At 41.1% G+C, this 27,385-nt stretch overlaps 1 protein-coding gene across 1 annotated transcript in view; it reads left to right on the plus strand.

Annotated features, from left to right (window-relative positions):
* The first annotated feature begins 460 nt into the window (after positions 1-460).
* SNRNP48 (small nuclear ribonucleoprotein U11/U12 subunit 48) overlaps positions 461-27,385 on the plus strand; it is a 27,385-nt gene continuing 460 nt past the window's right edge. Inside the window, exons 1-8 of the mRNA XM_089656582.1 lie at positions 461-643; positions 11,325-11,432; positions 12,035-12,095; positions 15,939-16,019; positions 21,245-21,427; positions 21,571-21,692; positions 24,181-24,287; positions 24,600-24,746. Of these exons, the coding sequence (XP_089512708.1) occupies positions 500-643; positions 11,325-11,432; positions 12,035-12,095; positions 15,939-16,019; positions 21,245-21,427; positions 21,571-21,692; positions 24,181-24,287; positions 24,600-24,746 (953 nt within the window). The 5' untranslated portion in view covers positions 461-499. The remainder of the gene's footprint in view (positions 644-11,324; positions 11,433-12,034; positions 12,096-15,938; positions 16,020-21,244; positions 21,428-21,570; positions 21,693-24,180; positions 24,288-24,599; positions 24,747-27,385) is intronic.

The following is a 27,385-nucleotide window of genomic DNA, read 5'->3' on the forward strand; positions in this document are numbered from 1 at the left end:
GAGCTCAATTTGTGGTGAAAAAAAGGACGTAAATTTAATTTGGGTGAGTTGTTGCATGACCGCGCAATTGTCAGTTAAAGTAACGCAGCGCCGGATTGCAAATAATGGCCTGGTCAGGAAGGGAGGGAAAATCCTCAGGAGGGTAAGTGATTAAAGGAATCTTTGAATAGAGGCCTATGCAGCAGACCAAAATAAGGGACAACCTAGGAGGAAAGAAGGGCAGTGAAAGTTACAAAGAAGGACGAGTTTCTCCAAATAGGAGCAATGGAATACAGGAACTAAAAGTTCTTTCACAAATATGAAACTCTGTAATTTGCATATCAAGCAGCAGAAGCATGAAAAGACCAGCTTAACTACACAATGGGGACAATGCCCGGAAGTAAGATGGACACTGCAGGCTGTGGATTTACTTCCGGACACAGGGGTGAGAAGGAGGCTTGGAACGCGGTATCCCCGCCTGTTCCTGTGTTCGTCTCTTCAGTGCTGGCTGTACTGGTGAATGGGGGAGATGGAGACTCTGAGTGCTGATAGCCGCCAGTCTCTGGTGCAGGAGCTGAAGGAATACACTGAGCGATGTGAGAGCCGGCTGAACGATCTGCTACGGGAACTGGGCTGGGAGCAGAGCTGTCCTGGAGAGGAGCAGGTAGGAGATGATGGGGATGTTTCCTATGGAGAGCACGCAGCCTGTACCTCGTCTGCTCTGGACTCTGCTGGGTGATGTTTGTGCCACTCAGTGCTGTATACATGTGACTCTCATGAGGACTGCAGAGCTCACATTCCAGTGTTTACCCACAATCCTACCGGGCACTTCTACCCCTTCCTGCCCGGGCCAATGTCCAGCTTTCAGGGCTGCTGCACTTTGAATGACAATTGCATACAACACTGTACCCATATAAAATTTGTATCATTTATTTGTGACAAATAGAGCTTTATTTTGGTGGTATTTAATCACCTCTGGGGTTTTTTATTTTTTCTTAAACCAAAAACCACTGAAAATTTTGAAAAAAAAAAAAAGGTTTTTGTTATAAAATTTTGTAAATAAGTGATTTTTCTCCTTCACTGATGTGTGCTGATGATGCTGCACTGATGGACACTGATAGGCGACACTGATGGGCATTGACAGGCATCACTGGGCACTGAAAGACAGCACTCGTATATGGCACTGATAGGCAGCACTGATACGTGACACTGAAAGGCAGCTCAGATGGGCACTGATGTGGCACTGGCAGGTGGCATGGATGAGCACTGAGAGCTGGCACTGATGGACACTGACAGGTGGCGCTGCTGGGGCTACACAGATCATCTGGGCACAGTGATCATCAGTGCCCTGATGATCAGTGTACATGTCCCCTCCGAGGAATGCCAATTACCGGATATGCTCTCCTCTCCTCTGTCAGCATGACAGCTCATGGGGAGAGAAATGCCGATAACCGGCATTTCCCTGTTTACATGTGATCAGCTGTAATTGGACACAGCTGATCACATGACCGAGCCGACATCTTCAGCTCTTTCTGTGGATCGGTGATCCGCTGTGTCGGAGGGACACAGCGCACCGCCGATCGCCGTGCTGCATGCTCCGGGAGCCACGCATGTGGGGTTAGAATGGGAGGACGTCATATGACGTCCTCCCAGAACGAGAGAACCACCTTGCATCCGTCATATTACTATATGGCAGGTGGGAGGCGGTTAAAGTCACCCTTGAAGGGGACTCACAAAATTAACCACTAGCCCCCTTGAGGATTTACCCCCCCCCCCCCCTTCCTGACCAGGCCATTTTTTGCAGCAACTGACAATTGCACGGTCATGCAACGCTGCACCCAAATTAAATTTACAAACTTTTTTTTTCTCCCACAAACTGAGCTTTCTTTCAGTGGTATTTGATCGCCTGTGCAGTGTTTTTTTTTTTTTTTTGCATTCATAAAAAAAAAAGACCAACAATTTTAAGAAAAAAAAACTATATTTTTTGGCTTTTTGCTATTAAACATGTCCAGTAAACAAATTAAAAAAATAAAATTTTGTCATATTTAGGCGAAAATGTATTCTTTGCCATGTCTGCTAAAGAAAAATCCCAATACCTGTAAATTAATTGGTCTACGTGAAAGTTATAGCGTCTACAAATGGTGGTATAGATACTGTGGTTTTTAAATTTTTACTAGTAGTAGTGGTGATCAGCGGCTTATAGCGGGACTGCAGCATACATTCTGACACTGGGGGGAACTGACTTGGTGTCACTAACATCCTCAGTGACCCCAATACAGTGATCAGTGTTAAAAAAAAAAAAAAAAAAAAAAAAAGCACTGACGCCGTACTAATGGCATTGGGCAGGAAGGGGTTAGCATAAGGGTGATCAAAGAGTTAACTGTGTGCTGGGTGTGTTTTACTATGGGGCAGTGTCTGTGTGCTTCACTGTAAGCACACTGCTTTGAATGGCTGTGCTCTGCACAGCCATCCAAAGCAGTGTGCCCGAGCTGACAGGGAGGAGAACTGTTAGTATACAAAACAGCTCTCCTCCCCATTGGAGATCCTTGGTAATCACTGGGCGCCGGCGATTGACAACCACGGCTGCAAATGGCAGTGCAGGTAGGGTGCACTTGGCTCATGTGCGCCCCCTACCCAGAAATGCAAAGTCACGGATATACGTGATTTTGTGCACCCATCCCTCTCTGTAGTAGTATTTCTGCTATAGGGTGGTCAGGAAGCGGTTAAAAAGGAGCTGAAGAAATCCTTATTCGTCCGCTTACCTTGTAGCGGAGTTCCCAGCATTGATCTGCTTTGTATCAGCCAATCGAATTGGATTGGAAAGCTCTTTTGGCTGTGGATCATAGGAGTGTAATTCATTCTGCATTCCTTTGACCTGTTTGCAGCTGACAGCGGGCTGAAGCCAGCTGTTTTCTGATGTCACTCTGCTAGTCCGGCCTGGGGAAAGATCCTGAATTTAAAGTTGGGATTCACCTCCAAGTCTGGAGCGGCACCTGGCTCAGCCTCTCAGCGATCCGCCCTCCCCCTCCACAGCCTAGCGCTTCGGTGAGTGCGTGCGTAGGGGGGCGCAGAGCAGACAGCACTGACTGACAGTCAGCGCTCTCTGCTCAGAGTGACTGTGAGAACTCGGTGATCAACAGTCATGTGATCACTGGGTTCTAACCCTAACAGACGTCAGGGGACAGATGCAGCATCAGACCAATGCTGCATCCACCTAGGTATGTATGATTAAAAAAAAAATAAATACTATGCTTCTCTTTTAACATCTAGGTGCAATCAAAGGGTTAACTGTGTGTCTAACAATGTGTTAAGTGTTTACTGTGTCTTGATTTTACTAAGGAATGTTTCGGTTTTTATTCCCTGCTTTGCAGGGAAACAAAAAACGGCACATCTACACTGTCAAGACACAGCTCTGTGTCGTTTAGAGCTCTCTCCTGTCATCCACTTTGCCGATGGGTGGTCCCGGCCATAATTAATTGGCCAGAACCCCCTGTTTGGCTTGTACTGTAACGAGTCATAGCACAGCCAGGGCGACGGGCGTGCTGTCCTGCAGCAGTGTATCTGTGTGGGGCGGTCCGCAACTGGGTTCAGTATAATAAATGTGCCGTGTAAATTCATGGCGCTTTATAAGTACCTGTAAAACTGACCCTGGATGCAGGCAGTACGCATCAAGGGTCAGCATCTTTGCAGAGCTCTGGCCACAGCTAATCAGTCAGTTTGTATGCAGCCATAACACAGAGTGTTGCTGTGCCCAGAAGTGTGTTCAGCACAACCTGTGCTCCTCTGGCCATCTGTGTTAATGTAGCCTTACATACACATGCGCATATACAGTGCTCAGCATAAATGAGTTACAGCCCTTTTGAAAAATTAAGATTTTAATCAATATCTCAATGAACACAAGACCAGTATGCAAAATTTGACAAAACTTGAGTTTTATAGAACATTTGTATAGCTCATTACATGAAAGTAAAGTTAATAATATAACAGGGCTTCTCCCATCCTATGGAACTCCCTACCCCAATCTGTCTATCTGCTATCTCCTAATCTATCCATCTTTAGACGATCCCTGAAAGCCTTTCTCTTTAACCACTTACTAACTGTGCTATAGCTGATTGACGGCTACAGCTCGGTCCTCTCAGAATGTGCCCTCCCACGCGCACCCGGCAATCTCCGTGATCATCTCTGTCCAATGACACAGCAGATCACAGAGTAAATGCAGTTGCTGGTTATTGGCAGCACTTTCCTCACGCTGTCACAGCATGAGGAAAGTACGGTCGATAACCGGTAGCTGCCTCAGAGGAGATCGGCACTGATGATCAGTGCCTGCAGTGCCACCAGTCGCCTATCAGTGACTATCATTGCTGCATATCAGTGCTGCCTATCCATGTCACCTCATCAGTGCCTGCAGTGCTGCCTATCAGTGCCCATCAGTGCAGCCTCATCAATGCATATCAGTGAAGGAGAAAAATTACCTGTTTGCAAAATTTATAATAGAAACAATGAAAAACCTTTTTTTCCCAAATGTTTTCCCTTTTTATAGTGCAAAAAATAAAAACACCCAGTGGTCCTTAAATACCACCAAAAGAAATTTGTGTGGAAAAAAATAACAAATTCATATGGGTACAGTGTTGCATGACCACTCAATTGTCATTCAAATTGTGACAGCGCTGAAAGCTGAAATTTGGTCTGGACAGGAAGGGGAAATAAGTGCCCGGTAGGCAAGTTGTTAAAGAAGTCTATCCTGCTTCTAATTAGTAAACTGCCTTTTATTTCCTCCATCAGCTCATCCCCCACAGCGATTACCTTTTGTATCACTCAACCCTTCCTCCTAGATTGTGAGCTTTAACAAGCAGGGCCCTCTGTTTCCTCTTGTACCAAATTGTATTGTAACTGTAATGTCTGCCTTCATTTTGTAAAGTGCTGAGCAAACTGTTGGTGCTATATACATCCTGTATAATAATAATAATAACGTAGATTACAAAATCTTCAGTTTTGCTCAAATTAATTGATGCAAACATGAATACACCCCACAACAAAAACTACTACATCTAGTATATTGTATGACCTCCATGATTTGTAAGGACAGCACCAAGTCTTCTAGGCATGGGATGAACAAATTGGCGACATATTGCAACATCTATCTTTTTCCATTCTTCAAGAACAACCTCTTTTAGAGCCTGGATACAGAATGATGAGTGATGCTCAACTTGTCTCTTCAGAATTCCCCATAGGTGTCCGATTGGGTTCAGATCAGGAGACATACTTGGCCAATGAATCTCTTTCACTCTGTTGTTCTTCAGAAATGCAACAGTGGACTTAGATGTGTGTTTTGGATCATTGTCATGTTGGAAGAGTGCACGGCGACCAAGGTCATGGAGTATTCTCTTTCAATATAGAAGAGTACATCTGTGAATTCATGGTACCATCATTGAAATGCCTGACACCAGCAGCACTCATGGAGCCCCACAGAAGGACATTGCCACCACCATGTTTCACTGTAGGCACTATACATTTTTCTTTGTACTCCTCACCTTTGCAACGCCAGTTTTGAAGCCATCCGTTCCAAAAACATTTATCTCGGTCTCATTACTCCGGAGTACAGAGTCCCAGTAGTCTTCTTTTTCAGCACGGACCCTGGCAAATTCTTTTTTGTACATGGGCTTTAGGAGAGGCTTCCTTCGTGGATGACACCCATACATGCCATTCCTCGGAAGTGTATGCCATATTCTGTGATGGGAAACAATCACCCCAGTTTAGCTTTCTACTTCTTTAGCTAACTGCAGTGAACTTGCATGGCCATTTGTTTTTCCAACCCTTATTAGAAGACGCTCCTGTCGAGGTGTTAACTTCCGTGGATGGCCTGGACGTCTCTGTTAGATGGTTGCAGTTCCATCTTTGTTACGTTTTTGTATCACTTTTTCTACAGTATTCTGACTGATTATTACAGCTTTTTCCGATCTTCTTGTAGCCTTCACCTTTCTTGTGTAAATAATTTATTTTCTTTCTCAGGCCTTGTGACATTTCTCTTCCATGTGGTACCATTGCTGACAGCATGAAATTGGAAGGGGTTTTCTTTAACCCCTTCAAGCCTAAGGGTAAAACAAACCTAAATACCTAAGCACAATTTTGCAACATTGACAGGTGTTAGTAAAACCGTACATGTTATGATCACAACTACTTTATACATTGAGGTTAATTATACCACGTTTTTTTCAGGACAAATTGGGCTTTCATTTGGTGGTAAATGGTAATGGATAGCTCCTGTTTTTTTGTTATCAAAGGAAAACTGGCCCAAAATAGTGAAAAAAAAATATTTTTTTTTATTTAACTGTGTGTTTCTTGTTACTACCATAACCTACCACCAAAGAACAACCCAAAATAAATTCTCCAGCTCTTGACAATTGCAGCGATACCATCTATGTGTATGTTATTTGTTGTTTGTACCCGTAGTACAGCCCAGAAACAATTGTGCGTATTTTGTTTTTGTCCTTTTTGTTTTTTTTTTTTACCTAAAACACACTGACATTGACACTAATACCAATTTTTTTTAATCCTGAACTTTGACCCTGACCTTGACCTAAACAATAACCCTGGCACTGAACTAGATCAAACCTTGATCCAGGTATTTTTTCTTTCTAATTTTTTTACAAACTTTTGTTTTCTCTCTATGCCAGGAGTTAGAGAGATAGAATGTATCTCTCTTCTCCATTCATAGATAGAAAAAAAACAAGGGCCAATCAGAGGCTATCACAGCGATCTTGTGACCCAGAATCGGGAGTCCTGGGTCCCAATCATTAGAATGGGACCCGGGGCTTTCAGTGACACCGCGGTCTTTGTGCTGGGTCCATGCAGTGCGGTGCGCTGATATGTGGCCTCACGGGAAAAAAGCCCAGTTCTGTGTGACGTTGGCGTCAAGGGGTTAAGTGACTCCCTTTAATAATTAACTGTCTGCTGGACACCTGTTTAATGAATAATTAGGCTCACCTGTAGTTTCATTCTTTTTAATTAGGATTTTGTTGTGTAAAATTTAGCTTTGCTGCTAAGACTTTCATTGGGGTGTATTAATTTTTGCAACATGGCCTTGAATGAATTTGATAGGAAAATACTTTTTTGTGTGTGCAACAAATCTTGTTTGCAATCAATGGCCCGCATTTGTGGGAGTATTTTGTAGTATAGTGCCCCTTAGAAAATGTTGATTCTGAAAGGAAAGGTTTTCTTACAAGTGTGTGTGTGTGTGTGTGTGTGTGTGTGTGTGTGTGTGTGTGTGTGTGTGTGTGTAAGTTTTATAGAAAACTTTTTAATCAGAGTATAGCATCCAGGTAATTAAACCCCCGGGATATTGATCTGGTCAGTTTAAGTAGCAGAGGGTCTTGTTTATCAGTTTCAGCTGCTTTTGTGTTAATGAAATTAACAGGTACACTAGATGGGCAACAATGAGATGACCCCCAAAACAGGAACGGTTTTACAGGTGGAGGCCACTGACATTTTTTTCCCTACTCCTCTTTCCTGACTGTTTTTACTAGTTTTGCATTTTGTTGCTTTCAGTGTCACTACTGGTATCATAAGGCGATAGCTGGACCCTACAGAGGTTGCACAGGCAGTCCAACTCCTCCAGGATGGCTAATCAATACATGCCATTGCCAGAAGGTTTGCTGTGTCTCCCAGCACAGTCTCGAGAGCATGGAGGAGATTCCAGGAGATAGTCAGTTACACTAGGAGAGCTGGACAGGACCATAGAAGGTCCTTAACCTATCAACAGGATCAGTATCTGCTCCTTTGTGCAAGGAGGAACAAGATGAGCACTGCCAGAGCCCTACAAAATGATCTCTAGCAGGCCACTGGTGTGAATGTCCCTGACCAAACAATCAGAAACAGACTTCATGAGGGTGGTCTGAGGGCCCGATGTCCTCTAGTGGGCCCTGTGCTCACTGCCCGGCACCATGGAGCTCAATTAGCATTTGCCAGTGAACACCAGAATTGGCAGGTCCGCCACTGGTGCCCTGTGCTTTTCACAGATGGGAGCAGGTTTACCCTGAGCACATGTGACAGACATGAAAGGGTCAGAAATCCATGAGGAGCCATGGAGAATGTTATTCTGCCTGTAACATGGTTCAGCATGACCATTTTGGTGGTGGGACAGTGATGGTCTGGGGAGGCATATCTATGGAGAGATGCACAGACCTCTACAGGCTACACAATGGCACCCTGACTGCCATTAGGCATCGGGATGAAATCCTTGGACTCACTGTCAGACCCTACGCCGGTGCAGTGGATCCTGGGTTCCTCCTGGTACACGACAATGCCCGCCTCATGTGGTGAGAGTATGCAGGCAGTTCCTGGAGGATGAAGGAATTGATATCATTGAATGCCCCCACGCTCGCCTGACATAAATCCAAAAACCTCTGGGATATCATGTTTTGGTCCATCTGACCCTGCCAAGTTGCACCTCGTACTGTCCAGGAGCTCAGTGATGCCCTGGTCCAGATCTGGGAGGTCATACCCCAGGACACCATCCGTCATCTCATTAGGAGCATGCCCAGACGTTGTCAGACATGTATACAAGCACGTGGGGACCATACAAACTACTGAGTACCATTTTGAGTTGCTGCAATGAAATTTCAGTAAAATGGACTAGCCTGCTCCATCATTTTTTCACTTTGATTTTTGGAGTGTCTTTGAATTCAGTCCTCTGTAGGTTAATAATCTTCTTTTCCATCAAACAATGGGACATCCTTATGTTCCTAACACATTACCCCGTCCATTGAGGTCTGATGTGTTTTCAAAGGGCAGTCATCTCCACAGGGTTTTGATAAACTTCCTGCTAGAACTAGAGCTCTATGATGAGCAAACCTTAGTAGGGGATGTATCAGATCTCTGCATAGAGACCACTGCTTTCATACAGAGAATAAGAGTTCTTTCTGCGTGATGACCAGGGACATTTTTACTCAGGCTGTGGGCTCTTTTTAAAGAAAAGTTGTAAGACTTTGCAATTACTGTTTTGATGCACCCAGAATGTATTTTGCTGATTGAAACTGATCCTTAAATGTGGCTTTAAAATGTATGTTTTAGGCCAGTTATTTCCTATTTTATAATATTTTTTATAGCGTTGAAACCCATGACAGGTGTTTTATTGCTGTTTTTCCTCTTTATTTGTCCTGCGGATTTCTGTCCCCAGAACGGGATGGGAAATGCACAATTTTACAGTTATCACTGTATGATGAAGTGAGGGGAATCCTCTAATGATCCATTTTCTATTATGCCACCACCATAGGCAGGTGTGCAGGATATCTCTCTGTACATTGCATATAATGGGATATATCGTCTGGTGGGGGATTTTCTGACTCACTGATATTGAGCCTCAAGCTCTGTACACACAGGCTGAAATCAGCTGGTATAGTACAAACCAGCCAACAATCGGCCCGTGTGTACAGGTCCTTGTCTTACAGAGGCCAGTCTGTTGAACGAGCATTCCGGAAAACCAGCAGATGATCGGAATCCAATCGGCGCTCTCAGCCAATGGCTGCAAGCGATGACCAGTGTGTTTTAGTAGGGGGGCGGTCACATTAGCACAGCAGGATCGTCACATAGTTAGCACAGCGACCTCCTCGTGAGCTCCTCAGGGTTTATTTTTTTTTTTTTGTGTGTGTTTTTTTTTGTCATTCAACCCCTGGGTTGAACGAAAGGAAATTTTGGTGTTTGTACCAGGCATTATTTGGATTACCTGCCTAGCATATAGAGAGGTTTGATAGGTGTTAAAAACAACATCTATGCTGGACAGAGACAATTTTCTGGAAATTTCAACCACTTTGTTTCAAAATCGTTCAGATCAAATCGGGGTGGATAAAAATCAATGATTTAAAAAAAAAAAAAAAATCAGAAAAATCGGATTTTTTTTTTTATTTAAATCGGATTTTTTTTATTTAAATCGGATTTTTTTTATTTAAATCGGATTTTTTTAAATAAAATGCTTTTTGAGGAAAATATATTACCATCCAAAGGTTATTCCATCATGAAATAAAGATTACTTTTTAATTATGTAGAATAAGGCTGTATATGTTTAATTTGTTTGGTAAATAAATTCCATTAATCCATTCACAATGTCATGCTCTTCCAGAGGTTTTTGTAAGATTATTGGGCAGTTTCTCTGCCTACAAGATATTATCACAGATGTTTGGTTTACTTTTGCAGTTCTCAAAACTGAATTTGACTCAGCGGAGATCACATGTCTCTTCTTCACAGCAAAAATGTTATAACATGAACAGAGTTAAGAAAAAGACCTTAATCCTAACTTCTACAAACCTATGAATACAGAATCAACCCCTTCAGTGATAAGTTTCAAGAAGTTCAGTGAATAGAATAGAAACAATATTTTTCTGATTGTTTGGAGTGGAATAGATCTGCACAAGAAGAAAGTGAAACTAAGTGTGAGGAGGAAGGGGCTGACAGTCTAAGTTTCTTAAAATATATATATTTTGTTTAGCCAAATTAGTTACCAAACATGGATGTTTGTTTAAGCAAATAACATGCTGGAATGTTATTGTTTCAGTTGAATTAATCTATTTAAATTGTTATTATTAAGGTAATGATTATTTTTCTCCTTCCTAAGTACAACAGAAAAGTTGTCCAAATATGAATGATTAACCTATTAAACTGGGGATAAAAAAAACTAATATGAAAAGTTGTTATTCTAAAAATCTTCATCTACTTGCATATTAAAGTTATACCAGCAAGAATTAGTCTATGTAGAAAACTAGGATTTAAATCAAGCCTTACTGACTAGTGATTTTAAATCGTGATTTAAATCAGTTTGATTTAAATCAAATCCACCCTGGATAAAATATTTATACAATTGGATGTTTTCTTGATCTGTTCAGTAATTTTTGTGAAAGCTAGAAAACCACCCTTTGATAGGTCAGCAGTAGAACATGTCCTATTTTTTGGGGTTCAGGTTTTGTGTAGTATTGCTGTGTGCGGTCAGTTGTGTTCAATATAGACTTTATGAACCTTCCCATGTACCCCTGCTTCTGAATAGTCAGGTGCAGGGGTATCTCAGTCCCAGGATAAGTATCTATGTGGCTTGAACTACAAATCACTAAAATGTGTGTATGTGTATGTATATATGTGTGTGTGTGTGTGTATATGTATGTATGTGTGTGTGTGTGTGTATATGTATGTATGTGTGTATATATATATATATATATATATATATATATATATATATATATATACACACACGCGTGGTCTATAGGTCCTAGGTGAAAATTGTATTTTACTGACTTTGAGCAGCCTTTCAGTAAAGCATTTTTCTATTAGCACTGTAGCTAACCTTGCTTCTCTTCTGTTAGGAGATGGCGATCTGTCCCTATGACTGTAATCACAGGATGCCTAAATCTTTTCTGGAAAAGCATGTCAGTGTATGCAGACTACGAAAGCTGGGCTACAGTAAAGAAGAGGTAACTCCTAAGAAACGTATTTTGTTGTACATTATACATTGACCTATAACCAGGACTCCTCAAGAGAAGTACAGCATATGATGTCACATTTTTCTATTGTTGTGATGAAATCTGGTTCCCCCTGTACGCACGTCCTCAGTGCTTGATATTGCTATTGCACAATTCAGAGAAATCTAAAATGAACAGTCATTTTACTGGCAGAGAACATACTTCTGGGCCTGGCAATTTTTACATAATAAAAGTATAGTTGCTAGTGTAAAAAAGGCCCCCTGCACATGGAGTGCCTAGCTGCTGTGTGCCTGGGAGGTACAAGTGCTGCCCAGTTACTTGCAACCTGTCAGAATCTTTGGCAGGCTGCAGCTGGATGGGGCTGAACACTGCGTTCCAGGCATTCATCCTTAATGCAAGTACATCTAAGTACAGCTTCCAGCCACGGTGTGCCATAGATGCTCAGGCAGTGGGGCTGGATGCTGCACATGTGCCTGGGGGGTGCACAGTTGCTAGATGCCCTGTGTGCAAGGGGTCTATATGCTTTTGATTATTCTTGTTTCCCATGTTGCACAGAGTAACTCCTTCCTTTTTTTTTTTTTTTATAAATGCAGACAGAAGCATATGAACCCAAGTTTTTTTATGAAAAATCAAGCAAACCTTGCATTGTTCTGGGTACGTATATTCGAATTCTCAGGGTGTTTGTTTATACCATTTTTCTGTATGTGTGAGGAGCAGGGTGAGTGGTACAATATCAGTTTGCTGTTGCTGATATTTCATTTAGTATTCTGGGTTGGGGGGGGGAGGGTGTTTTGACTGGAGTTTGCTCGGTGCTTCTACGGTGGAGGTTAAGGATCTGAATGCGATGTCTGTTAGGGGACCCCCTATAAGACAATGTTAAAACACTGGCTTCTCGGAATTCCAAATACTATGACAGGTTTATCAATAACTTTTCAAGTGTGGTTTCCTCCTTAAACTGTTTCTAATTAGTAATGTTGACCCTCGTGCAATGCAGCTGCTGTATTTTTTCCCTTTTTTAAATCTTACTTCAGCAAAAACAGCCAGATTCACTTTTAAATACATATTGAATTTTTATCCAGTTATAAAAATGGTAATTCTGGTCAGGCACCTATATGATTCACAAACCTCATCCACACTGCATAGGTAGCTGGGTGATGGCAGTATTTGCTATAGCGGTTATGCTGTATCCTGTACTACCTGATAGATTTTTGCACTATGGATAGGCATCATTACACTTTTGAAGTTCACATTGTTTTTGAACTTCAAATTGTTTGTAAAGATATAAGTACCAGAACTGTCATCTTGGAGTAAAAACATTTCATATTCCTGTGCCCGCTGTACCATATACTTGTTTGAAAGAGGGCCCTGTTCTCTGTGTTGCTTCCTTTGTGTGAAATCCCTGGTGTTCCTGACAGTCCCTCTGCTTGCCTAATAAAAACTGACCACACTAAGCAGGAAAACACACCGTGGTCAATTCTCAAGCTATGCTGGCGACGGAGCCTGCTTTCCTCCAACCCCCCGCACAGCTTTTCACTGGGAAGATCGGTGTTCTGTAGCTGCGGACAGAGTGTATGTGATCACTTATATAAAAGAAAAAAACAAGGTTTTGTTTTTTATATGTATACACAAATGTTTTTCCTATTATATCTTTTTTAAACTGAATGGGTTGTTTTACGGTGAGGGTTTACAATCACTTTAACCCCCCTTGCGATATTCCCAAGTGTAGCTCGGGGTAAAGTTTCAGTACCAGAGTTGGTAACCCCGAGCTACACTGGAGATTACACTGCAGCATTGCTCTGGGATCCCTGGATCACTTACCTGGTCCTGCAGTCCCGTGCTGTCCTCCCGCTGCATCCTCCTCGGCTATCTCCTCCGGCCGATGCCGGCATCAGTCTTCCGGGTTCTGTTCCCTGCGAGCGTCGGGACGTACAGGGATGGAACCGGCGGGAGATTAAAAAATGTCAAAATTCATTTCACGTACATTTTGTGCCGAGTGCTTTGTCCTGTGCCCTGCCTGCATTTTTACTGTTCTTTCTTCCTTGAAACTGAGAAACGTCCATGGTGTCCAAAAATCGTCACTTTAGGTCAAAAGCGGTTTTAGACCAGCTAGAGAACAGCGATAGTAAATTAGAATCACTTGCAGAATTGAATGATAATGATTTGTGGGGAAATTCGTCGTCAGACACTGAAAACGATTCTGTGACTTTGCTCAGAGATGTGCGAACTTGGCGCTCTATTTCAACTTTCAGTGTTTTTGGTTTGATTACATTATTGAATTAAATGTATTATTATTATATTATTATTATTTTTTATGATTATTTATTATATTATAATTTATAATTTCGTTTTTCAAATTTTATCATACCTGGGATGTTTACTAGACTCTTGTTCGGACAGATTTCAGTGAGTTATTCCTGAGAATTTCAGGCCTACAATAAAAAAAACAAATATTACCTATGAAAACAATGTACTGCTTTGAGCACAGAAATACTGACATAATCATACCGCTAGGGAGGTTAACCTTTTGTTTCACTAATAAATTAGTTACTTTGTTGTCAGTGCCCATCTTGCTTTAATGAATAAGTGCTTGTATTCTTTTTTGCCTCTTTGTCTTGACCTAAACAATCCCCCCCCACCTGCAGATTCATAGTTACCAAGTTCCAAGGGCTGTGGAATCCAATGTTTTTTTACATCCAGCAGTGACAGGCTTTTTCACTTGGTTGCGTCGCACGTTAGTTCCATAGACTTCTAGCCAAAGATGGAAGTAGATTGCCCCTATAGACTTTCAGGGATGTGGAAATGGTTTAAAAAAAACTGCTTGTCCAAGGGACTAAATTGGGGTCCCAAACTACTTGTCCCTTTTATGACAATCTACTTGTCCTGATAAAAAAAAAATATATATAATTTAACCAAAACCGTATTTAAAAAAGGTCTTAATTTTTATACTATTACTAAATTAGACAGTTTTATCACTGGGGATTTTCAATTGATGTATGTTCCTTTTGAAACCATGAAATGACTTTGCCTGGATGGAAAATATGAATGGTTGATTTTTTTTATTAGGCGGTGCTATGGGGAGGTGATATTAGATATATATGGGGCATTTAAAAACCAAAAAAGGGCTTTATGGCGACCTAAATTTTTTATATTGTTAACATTGCACTTTATCTCTTCCCTGCCTTTCTCCAGCACCTTACACATGGATATCAAAATCCCCTACTTTACCCCTATACATCAGAGTCCCCCCCCCCCCCCTTTATATCAGTGTCCAGTGGATTCCCTGCTTACATCAGACCCTGGCGAAGTGCCCCCTTTAGTCAGAGCTCAGGGGGGGTGCTCCCTTTAGTCAGAGCTCAGGTGGGGTGCCCCCTTTAGTCAGAGCTCAGGTAGGGTGCCCCCTTTAGTCAGAGCTCAGGGAATTGCCCCCTATACATCAGAGTCCCCCCCCCCCCCTTTATATTAGTGTCCAGTGGAGTCCCTGCTTACATCAGACCCTGGCAAAGTGCCCCCTTTAGTCAGAGCTCAGGTGGGGTGCCCCCTTTAGTCAGAGCTCAGGTGGGGTGCCCCCTTTAGTCAGAGCTCAGGTGGGGTGCTCCCCTTTAGTCAGAGCGCAGGTGGGGTGCCCCCCTTTAGTCAGAGCTCAGGAAAGTGCCCCCCTTTAGTCAGAGCTCAGGGAAGTGCCCCCCTTTAGACAGAGCTCAGCGGGGTGCCTCTCCAGCTGCTAACTGGACATGAAATAGCTAAATTTGAAGCTCCTGAAAGAACAGGGAGAGGGGAGGTAGATAACGATATATATAATTTTTTTTTTAAAGATGAACTTATCCTTCAACAGAGGATGATTTGGCTGCTCTGAAGGTGCTTGTACTGAGAACCCAAGTGCTTCTTTGTGCAAGGGTTTTTTTTTTCCTCATTGGGATCAACACCTAATTTATTTGTCAAGACGCGCATCTGCTGAGCGTTGAGAGCCTGACACTCCCCTTACTTGACAGGCACCCAATCTATGCTAGTCACACTACAAGGTCTCTTTCCTCCCTGCTAGTTCCCGGGCACAGTGCTGGAGATAGGCGTGGAGGTGAGGAGGAAATAAACAGTGCAATGTTAAATATTAAAAGTTTAAGTTGCTGTAAAGCCCCTTAATTTTTATATGCCCCGGACATTCCTAAAAGCACCTCAGATTTAAATAATTTTGGCTAAATTTTTTTTTATTAGGACCTGGCTTTAGTTGCTTAGACAAGTATATATATATTTTTACATTTCCACACCCCTGATGCATCTGTGGAGGAGAGGGTGGGATCTGTTAGGTTCAGTTTAAATTTAAATCCAGGGCAAAGCAACTGGTTCACGTAACTGCCATTTGTGAGCGGTTATCAGTTATGTCATGGCACCCGATATACAGTATGTGCTGGACATGGATATTGGTATTTTGTGCTATTTAAAAAAAAAAGTGCTACTGACTTACAGATTTGTTGAATTCATTAATGTGCTTTACTTCAACAGATAAAGCTAAACAGTTCGAGATCATCAAACAAGCTGAGGCTGCAGCACCTAATACAAGTGAAGGTGGTTTATGGGACAAAAGTAAGTGAAACAACATTACACATTCCATTAGACCTACCAAAGTAATGTCCCATAAACTGAAATTGGAAATGTTTTAACACAACTGCCTAACAATTTTCAGGATTATTTAGTATTGCTTATTATTATTTTTTTTAAACTGTTAAGGTACTCCCAAGTCTCATTCTTCGATAGTAAGTGCAAAGTAAAAAAAACAAAAACTCAGGTAATCTCAAATTAACAGGTTCATTTAACTGCCCACTGCCCATTTGCTGCTCATACACACCTTCCCTTCACTCCTCATTCTCCATAAACCTGTCTGGGTGAATAAAGGGTTCCTGTATCAGTCCAACATTACCTTGGTCAGATCTTACATAGTTCTAAGGGCCTTCAGGCACCCAGGGCTGCATTGTGAGAGGAGGGGAGTGAGTTGCATGCTCCCTCCAATACCTGTAAACAGGGGTGTATTTAGGTTTTGTGCTGCCCTAGGCAACGCAAAAATCGGATTCGCCCCCCCCCGGCAGGGAGAGAGACTCACACCGATCAACCCCCCTTATGGAGAGAGCCTGACAGTGACCAACAACACTCCTGCCTTATCCCCCCCCCACCCAAGGGAACCTTCCACTAACACCCACCCCCCACGACGACCGAGAGAAAGACGCTTACTTTCACAGCTCTGGACATCCCTGGGAATGAGTCGGGTTCTGCATACACCATCAAGCAGCCCGCAGCCTCTCGGTTCCCACCTGGTCCCCAGGCCGCGTATGTCCCTTCCTCTGGGGGGCAGTGCCGCCCCACCTAAAAAAAAATGCCGCCCTAGGCAAATGCCTTCTTTGCCATGTGGTAAATACGCCCCTGCCTGTAAGTACATGGTATGTCACTTTCTCTCCAGCTGGTGAGCTTAAGGAGTAAAAGCAGAGTTCAGTTAAGTGAACCAAATGTTTATTTCCCCTGGATGTCTTTTTTTTTTTTTTTTCTCAGAAATGGTGAAAAAAAAATGTAGCTTTGTTTGTGGATATAAATACTGATCAACCTTTTGTCAATCTAATCTGAAGCTGAAGTAAGCTCTCCTGTATACTTGCTCTAGATTAGACATTAAGAAATGATTGAAACCACTGGATCAGCATGATAAGCAGGCAGCTTTTAAGTTTAGGAGTTCTTCAGTGGCAGCCCCTTTTATTCTTCTCCACCCAAGCATCCTTGGAATGGGAGGCTTATTTCTGCTTGGTGTGTTCAGTGAGATACAATTCACAGTCCAGCCACTAGATGGTACTGGTTTGTCTTGTACGTATTTAAAGCTAGTGTAGACGCTGCTTGGATATCGTATTGTGAGACTTGAAAGTATAACCATAGCAGACCACTTCATACTTCATTTACTATTAAGCAGGGGCGGACTGACCATTCGAGCACTCGGGCACTGCCCAAGGGCCCGGGGTCAGTAGGGGGCCCCATGAAATGCCCCTGGTATTTTTTTTTTTTTTTTTGAGTGTGGGCAAGGACACAGGGGCCCCATGATCCCCTATTGCCCGGGGGGCCCCATGAGATGTCAGTCCATCCCTGCTATTAAGAGATATTACAGTAGTTGCTTACTTAAAGTAAGGGGAAGCTGTATGCTTCTTTTATCATGTCCAAATTAATTGATACATCACATTAATGAATTTGGGACATCCAAAAATAAAGTGAATGGTATGGTAAAGGAAAGGGTTAATTGAAAGTAATTGGGTAATTTATGAGAGGTGAAAGTGTTTGATCATTCTTTGTATTTTCATTTAAACAATATCTCTATTGATTTTCTCTCCCTTTTCACAGCAGTGGTGAGTATAGGTCGGGATAAATCTTGATATTACACAGAACCACTGTGCTTATGTGCAGTATCCTTTTTCAAGTGATATCCTTTTAAAATGGCCTGATATTTTAAAATTTAGTAAAAAAAAAAAAAAAAAGTTACCATGACTGGTGGATTTGTGTTTTTGTGAGAAACTAAGACCAACATGTCAGTATTTAACCATTTCTAAGGGGTTAATATGTGAATTGGCTGTCTAAAACAGACACCAGTATTATTGTTGTGCGTCCTCATGACTGACCTATGCGAAAAAAGACCCCTATTGATAGAGGTGGTGATTGTGATGTTCTTGCCCTGTCTCTGCACCTTGAAGAAAATGCAAGGCATTCTGTGAATGACGCTGAGCAGGTGATGGCCTTGGGTTCCTATGCAGCAGGGCAGCTAGATTAGGACCCAGGAAAAAGCAGGGATCAGTGTACTAGCCGTGACTACTAGAGTGATTCTTCGCTGCCACAGCAGTCCCACAGGTATGAAGATGGAGGCCTTCTGCAGCGTGGGCAGCACGCCGCTGGAGTGCTTTGTTCTAAGGTAAGTCTTTCATAATGTGCTAGTATGCAGTGCATACTAGTACATTATGATATAACCTTGCAACAGGAAACTTTTTTTTTTTTTTTTTCCCACCACTTTAATCTTCATGAGGGGGTCCCGTTCTCCCTGTTTGGAATTTTTTTTTTTTTCTTTTTATTATGGAGAATGTAAAAATAAATAAAAAAGGATCATCCAGCAGCACTGTAAGGTGGGCAGAAAAAGAGCAAAGAACTATAGCAGGGAGAATATGTCACTGGAGTCACAAGAAATGTAAGAAGATGGTGTGACATATTTCACCAGACTCCTTCAGTAAATGAAATGGCACTTGTGGTTGGATTGACCGTTTCTAAAGGGTAAATCTGTATATACTTCGAGTATTGCTTTCATTAGAGTCCTGTTTCCACTGCAGTTTACTCTCCAGCTCTTGGTGTATGTGTATATATATATATATATATATATATATATATATATATATATATATATATATATATATATATATATATATATATATATATATATATATATATATGTGTGTGTGTGTGTATGTATATGTATATATATGTTTGTGTGTGTGTGTGTGTGTGTGTGTATATATGTGTGTGTGTATATATATATGTGTGTGTGTGTGTATATGTGTGTGTGTGTATATATATATATATATTTATATATTTTTTTGAGTTTGGTAAATGAAAAATTGGCTTTATATAAAATCTTCTATGGTTAAACCCAATGTGGGTGAAACATGTCACAAGGGGTGTGACTGATGGGCCATCAGTTGAGCTGAAGCCTGTCTTTCGTTCACCTTACACTGAAGCTGAATACAGTGTGTGGCTGTACCTGTATGCCATATTATATCTTGTAGTGAGATGTGATCTATCATTGCACACACCTGAATACAGACTGTGAACCTGGTGGTTTATATAGGAGTTTGGCTTCTTCTTGATGATTCATTGTGAAGAGAATATAGGCAATTCTCTTTAACTATAGACAAGCAAAGGGTTACCCTTCTGTTCTACCCCCACCTCCATTTCATTTATTAATCTATGCACCTTATTTGTTTTGGTTTACTGCTTTTTATTTTATGTTTGTACAGATCTTCACCATTTTCTGTTACTGTAATCTTGTACGGTATTTTACACTGCAACTTAAAATAAAATTCTTTGTCAAATTAACACACTGATGATGTTTGAGATCAGCCTAAATTGCTCAAGTTAACATACCTTTTGAATTCATCACATATGCCTTGCCTGATGAAAGTATCCAGACAGGCCTTGAAATGTTGCATTTATGTGATCCCTTGTTAAACAAAGTGGATCTCCATCACCTTAAAGCCTAACTCCATGTTTTAGTGAACTTTAAACAGTTAAGGCGATACTAAAGGTTCTTTTTTTAAATAAACACGTTCTACTTACCTGTGCAGACTGGATCCTCCTGTTCTTGGGTCCCTTGCCGGCGCTCCTGGCTCCTCCTTTCTTTCGGGTGCCCCTATAGCAAACAGCTTGCTGCACACTAAATGTTTTTTACCTTTATGCATAATGCATGAAGGTAAAAAACTTTGAGCATTTACAACTACTTTAATTTGGGCCAAGTTGGTCCAAATGAGCTATTTCCTTCACTAACACATGCAGCTGCTGTCAGCGCTGTATGAACAGTACAGTATGAAGCCTCGGCTACATACAGTCTACAGCTGTTCCGGCAGTGGGATGGGGATTTTGCACCCAGAAAAAAAATAGTCCGGCTGATTGACCTTCACAGGAAGCTTTGTATATTCTGAATGAATGCAAAGCTTCCTCTGGTTGAGGTGGAGACTGACATAATCCACCCTCCTCTCCATCTCCGCCAATGAGAGAAAGCCTTGTATTTATTCAAAACATACAAAACTTCCTGTGAGTGGCTGCCTAAACATCGCTCATCCTGACTCAAATTTGTTTTAGGAATGGGACAGGAAGTCCCAGTCCTGCTGTTGGAACACAATGCTGTACAGGCGTACCTCAGTTTACAAATTTAATTAGTTTTGCGTGACTTTTCATATTGTGGAAAATTCGTAAACTGAAACGCGGTTTCCCTTAGGAATGCATTGAAAACCAATTAATCCGTTCCGAAGGTCAGAAATTAAAAAAAAAAAGTCTTATCTGTTCAAAACTCTTTATAAAGTGCACTTTAAAGGCATAAATACTGTACAGGGACATGATTAAAAATTAATTTGTAAATGCATTGAAAACCAATTAATCCATTCCGGAGGTCAGAAATAAGTAAAAAAAAGTTGTGTTCAGAACTCTTTATAAAGTGTACTGTACAGGGACATGATTAAAAAAAATAAAATCGTAAATGCATTGAAAACCAATTAATCCGTTCGTATTGTGAAAAAAATGTGTAAACCGAGCCATTATTTTCAAAGGATTTTCATTTGTAAATGAAAATGACGTTAAACGAGGCGGTCGTAAACTGAGGTATGTCTGTATACTGTATATAGTTGAGGATATATACAGTTCATACAGCACTTGCAGCTGCTGCATGTGTTGGTAAAAGAAATAATTCCTTTGGCCAGCTTGGTCAAAACAAACTATTTTAAAGTTCACTAAAACAGAGTTAGTGAAAGTGGAAGCCTCGGGAAGCCGTGACAATGCTCTGCTGGAGGGCTTCATTTAAGTCTTTCATAATGTGCTAGTATGCGATTCAATCACATTTTATGGCAAGTTACTGCAGATTTCACGGGGTTCACTTTTTTTCTTTTTTGCCACTGTATATATTTTTAAACTTTCCCTAGTGTGTGATACAGCTTTGTTGGTTTTGATTTTGATGGCCTTTAATTTATCTAACTTTACAAAACCATACGATATACTTGAGTATGTATAAAAATGGATCTTTTGCACTTTAGGTGTATATTCATCTTCACCTGCTGAAGTTCCTTTCAATCACAAGTATGCAATCTGCGATTTAACGTCTGCCGATCGCCTTGCCATCTATGACTATATCATACAAAAGACAAAGCTGGATAGATCTGGTTCTGAGATGAATGAAACAGATTTGTTTGAGGATTTAACTGCCAAGATCAAACAAGGTATGTTTTATTTTCCTTGCTTCTTGGCTGCTTTATTTAGGCCACTCTGAGTTAAATTTGTCTGAAAGTTTTGTTTTAGTAAAAATTCATTGCTTCCATTCTGTTAAATGTAACGGATGTCCACGTCTATATTTTCTGCAAAGATGACGACCAGAAGTGTCCAAAGTCCCATCTTGAAATTATGGCAGAAATGAGGGACTACAAAAGGAGAAGACAATCTTACAGGGCAAAGAATGTTCACATAACAAAGAAATCCTACACAGAGGTAATACTTTGCTGGTTTACTAAAAACATTAATGGTTTTGGGGCAAGTGTTTACACTCTGTTTAAAAAATAAAAAAATAAAAAAAAATGTAAGGTTGGCTCACACCAGATGCAGTCCAGTGCATTTTTTTTTTTTTATGCAACAACAGTAGGTTATATGGGTTCCAATGGTATAGTTCACACCAGTGCAGTCAGTTCCAGTGTTTTCTAGTGCAGAAAAGTAGAACATACAGCATGTTTTCTGCACAGAACTGTACGGGAACATGTCAAAACCCATCAAAAATACACGAGAACACCTCACATGAAAAAAAAACCCATGAAACCTTTTGAAAAGAAAAAAACGAGAGGAAAAATGCACTGGAATGCATTAAAAATGCATCAAAAATACATGTAGAAATGCATTTGGAAGGAATTTGTGGTGTGAACTGTAAGCAAAAACGCATCATGTTTTTGTGGTGTGAACTAGCCCTTAATGCATACCAAAGGATTCCCAGAGCACTATGGCTTATCTAACTTCAACTACAGGCGAGTGTTCAATTAGGGATGAGACACTGCTCTGCCTCATTCACTTCTGTGTATAAACTTCATCTTGACCAAATGATCTCTGTCAGCAGACTTGCATCACGGTAAGGGCTTTTTTGCACTTGACTAAATTTCTAACTCTCAGCAAATGCTCCTATAGCATTAGACAGGCGTTAGAGTCTTGGTATGGGCACTAGACTGGCCTTTTTACAAGCGTTAAAAACACTTTCCGCCAACGCCCTACATGCTGTTTTGCCGCATTTTATAAGCGTTTTACAAGCGTCAAAAATGCACCACAAATTCCTATAATGAACTGTAATGATATTAATTTTTTAAAATGTTTTCATAAAGTGAACCACACTGTGTGCTGCCCATAGTATCATTTGCATAGGAGTTTCAGGAGTGTGAAAAACGCCCCTCAAACGCTGTTTATTCTTATGTAGTTTGTTGAGACTTTTTTTTAGTAACCCAAAACTGATGTATCGGTATGGATGGGTACCAGTGAATTTAGATTTTTGCCCTTCCGCAATCCTATAATAAGACAGTAATTTTTGTAGTGGAACTTCCATGTTATCTGTAAGGGCTTGTACACCACATGATGCAGAGATGTCCGTTTTTCTGCATGCGTTCAGCAAGGGCACAATGAAATCAATTGTCCTCTGTGCCTTGTTCACAACACTGGTATCTCCTGCAGATTTATTTTCTTCGTAGGAATCTGCAACGTGAATAAAGCTCATTGAAGCGCACATGAAAACTGATGTAAACTGATGACTTTGCAAGTGCAATCTGCTCGTCCGTTTCCATCAGTTTTTGTGCGTGTATGCAGGGACATAAATATTCAGAAAAATCCTTAGTTTCCCCTGTGATGTACACATTTGGTGATTTAAGTTGCCAGCAATAATGAAAAGTAAAATGTTGGTTTAGCCCCCGGTGACTTCAAAGCCGATTTTGAAATTGTGCGACTTACAGTGAAGTCGCACGATTTCAAAATCTGGTGACCTGCCGATTTCCTTGCGATTTGCAAGATACCTGACACAGATGTCTATGCAAATCGCAACAAACGTAGTGCATGTACTACTTTAGAAATCAGTGAGGCTCCGACCAAGTCAGGGCAGTTTAGTGGCTAAATGGTTAGCACTTCTGCCAGGCAGTAATAGGGTTGTTGGTTCGAATCACAACCATGGCACCACCTGCCTGAAGTTTGCATGTTCTCCCTGTGCCTGCGTGGGTTTCCTCCGGGTACTCTGGTTTCCTCCCACATTCCAAAGACATGCTGGTAGATTAATTGGACCCTGTCTAAATTGGCCCTAGTATGTGTATGTATGAATGTGAGTTGGGGACCTTCGATTAAACGCTCCTTGAGAGTGAGGGACTAATGTGAATGTACAATATATATGTAAAGCGCTGCGTAAATGGATGGCGCTATATAAGTACCTGAAATAATAATAATAATAACAGCACAGATATGACTGCTCTAATAGCAGACAATAGGGTGTGACTTGGCATACGATTTGCAAGTCTTCTGGCATGCAGATCGCATGCAGATCGCATGCCAAATCGCAGCCGATGTGACCGGGGCTTAGGGTAGATGTAACCAGTAACTAACAGCTAGGCTGGTATACATTATCAGTACAGTCTTGCTCAGTAGGTCATCAATTTTAATGTTGAGGAATGGAGATGTTAATTTCATTTGAGGAGATATGCATAGACATTTGGGAAACTGAAAAAGTACAAGGGACTTACAATATGAAGGGTATTGCAAATTTGCATAGTGGAAGTGTCAAGATCTACACTGGTTAGTGATATGGAGTACTGGAAGTATTGAATTTGTTGAAATATAGGAGTAGGGAGGTATCATCTGTAAGTTTTATAGATGGGGAGCAAGAAGTAACATGTTTTGCACCTTTTTCGTGTGTGTGCATGCATGCCATCATTTTATGCAAAGCTTCTTTTTCTTTCCCTTTCAGATAATACGTGATGTCATCAATGTACATATGGAAGAGCTGAACAGCAGTTGGCGTGATGAAATGCATGATGATGCTAGCTCCTCTATTTCTTCCTCTTCTATTAATAGGTAAGCCTGAAGGACAACCGTCCATACAATAAGATCACCCTAGTTATAAATAGTTTAATTATATGGGTTTTTGGTAGGTGAATAAAACTTTTCTTCCTTTGGAAGGCATGCATTGTGTTTCAGGAGTAATAAGCTTGCAGTATCCAAAATAAACTATCTACCCATTAATAAATAATGCTGCAAGTGTAGGAGACCCATCCATTTAGGCTACAAATATATTGTACAACTTTTCTTAGTATAACATTTCCCGTTGTAAGGCACCAATATTCAATGAAATAACCTGATAATCCTTTTTACAATTTTTATTTGCAGAAGGGAGAAACCAAGATCTCCATCTGTTGAGTCCAGGCAGTCAGGAGGAAGTCAAATGGACAGGCGTCGATCTGGTCCGCATGCCAGAAGTCCTCACAAACGGCGAAGCAGAGAAAGAGACAGGGCATTTAGACCTAAAAAAGACAGGCAAGATATTTTTTTTATTCTTTAACTTTTTTTTTTTTTCCCCTCATGCTAATTGGTTTTATTTACTAATGTACAAGCAAGTATACCGTACAAAATTTGAATGGCGAGAAGCTACAGGGTTAGAGGCCAAGTTCACCTGTAAAAATAAATAAATGCCCATGATTTTGCAGGTAAAAAAATAATTTTTTTTTTTTTTTTTTTTGCCACTGCAGCCTGCAAAGCATTGCACCCACAATCAATGGATCACAGTTGCAGTGGCAGGCTCCTGCAAACAGTACAGCTGTCTGCCCTTCACAGTTCACTTGGAACTAAAACCCGGGACTTGTAGTTCATTTGCAGATCTCTGTGAATAAATTAAGTGGCAGGGTGGGTGGAGCACTGTTCTTAAATTGTAACAGCGGGTTCTGGGAAAAGATCCCCTACCCTCTACTGGGACAGAGAGGGGGTGTGGGTAGGTGCTGCTTTAGTTATGTGTTACAGAAGGTGAATGTATCCTTGAACCACTTCCTGTCCGGCCCATGTACATAAACGGCCGGACGGGAGCAGTGCAGGAGCAGGTTGCCGTTCATAAACGGCGCCCGCATTTTCAGGTTGTGCGTGCTCCCTGGGAGAACGCAACACCGCGATCCTGTGCCCGCTTTGTCCGGAGGACACAGTGGAACACCGATCGCTATACGGGACCTGTGTGTGAGGGCACGATCATGTGATCACTGAGTGGCCAAATCAGTGATCACTGAGTGGCCAAATCAGTGATCACTGAGTGGCCAAATCAGTGATCACTGAGTGGCCAAATCAGTGATCACTGAGTGGCCAAATCAGTGATCACTGAGTGGCCAAATCAGTGATCACTGAGTGGCCAAATCAGTGATCACTGAGTGGCCAAATCAGTGATCACTGAGTGGCCAAATCAGTGATCACTGAGTGGCCAAATCAGTGATCACTGACTGGCCAATCAGTGATCACATGAATAGAAGTAAGCAAGTTGTCACTTCTGACATCATGGCTTACTACTAGTGAAATCTGAATGATCACAGAGGTCACATGGTACAAGGCTATTCACAACAGCCTTGTACCATGTGACAAGCCGTGACCAATCACAGCTCTCACAGTATTTCTCAATGGCTGCAAGAAGGCAGCCAGAGAGCAGGAGAAATTATTGCTTTTACAGCCTTTATGGGTGTAAAAGCAATCAGTGTAAAAAAAAAAAAAAAATCATTACCCCCCCCCCACAAGTAGTACAGTGTCACTATGGTGACACTGTACTGCTAGGGTGACAGTATGTTATAAACGAAAACATAATATAAAAAAAAATATATAACAATGTAAAAACAATAATTTGAAAAATATTAACTTTTGGTTATAAACTAATTTTGGGTTAATTTTTTATTTTTTTTTTTAAAACTAAAAAGATAACCAAATACATTTTGGCCAAGATTTATGAAGAAAGATTATATATTTATAGGAAAAACACTTTTTTTAAATTTTTTTTTAGATTTTTTCATTTATATAGCAAAAAAAATAAAAATCCCAGTGGTGAATAAATACCACCAAAATAAAGTTTTATCTGTCTCAAAAAAATGCTAAAATATTCATGAGTACAGAGTTGCATGACCGCGCAGTTGTAATTTAAAGTGTGATAGTGCTGAAAGCTGAAAATTGGCCTGGGCAGGAAGGGGGGTGAAAGTGTCCGGACTTGAAGTAGTTAAGTAGACACAAATCATGGTATAGCTATCTCATGGATTTCTTCAGCAGGGCTTCTAATTTCACGTATTTTAAAGTACACATGCTCATGTTCTGTGAGCAGCTATACTGCAGTGTTCACCTTCAAGCACACTATATACTTGCTGTTACTTAACAGTCTGGGTCACAGATATGGTGATGGGAGCTGAGCACATTGATTTTATGGCTGGTGATTGCTCAGTACTTCTTTGTCAAATGACAGCAAACACTGTTCAAACTCACCCCTGTCGTCATAAAGACAATACATACAACAATTGCAAAATATTGGTTAGGGTGTTCATAGTTTTGTTATAGGTGGTTAGTGTATCAGTATTTGTATGGTGTGTTTTTTTGTTTTTATCCTTGTGAACATTATTGGTGTTTCTTTTTATATACATTTGTGTTAAGTTCATACTGTAAAACTTAGGATCTCTCTAGATAGGTGCCCTTGCAGAGCATTTTGTGGTGTTGCAATTTAATTTCTGCACGCACTATTGTTATATGCAGACAACTTGCTTCTGATGCTGGGGGTCACAACCACCTCGGTGAATGCAGCTATGTCAGCGATTACAGAGTTTGAGACTAACAATTGGTCCAAATTATTACCCCTAGAGGGCACGGTTATTCTGGCATTATCCCTTTTCTGCCCCGTCCCTGTTGTGGACTCCTTTAAGTACTTGGGTGCGGTTATTTCCTCTGTTATTACTGACTATTCCCGCCTAAAGATTGCCCCGCTGCTTGCTACATTTCGTAACAAAATTCAACTATGGAATAAACTGTGGTTATCTATGGCTGGGCGGGCGAATTTGGTTAAATATAATTATGATGGCGCAGTTGCTTTACTTCACAACGCCCCAGTTCTGGTACCCCTTACATTATTTAGGACACTGAACTCTGTGTTTTGCCAGCTGTTATGGAAA

Source organism: Staurois parvus, unplaced genomic scaffold (assembly GCF_062004578.1).
Source record: "Staurois parvus isolate SC_StPar_1 unplaced genomic scaffold, SC_StPar_1.0 ptg000919l, whole genome shotgun sequence".
NCBI classification, from domain to species: domain Eukaryota; kingdom Metazoa; phylum Chordata; class Amphibia; order Anura; family Ranidae; genus Staurois; species Staurois parvus.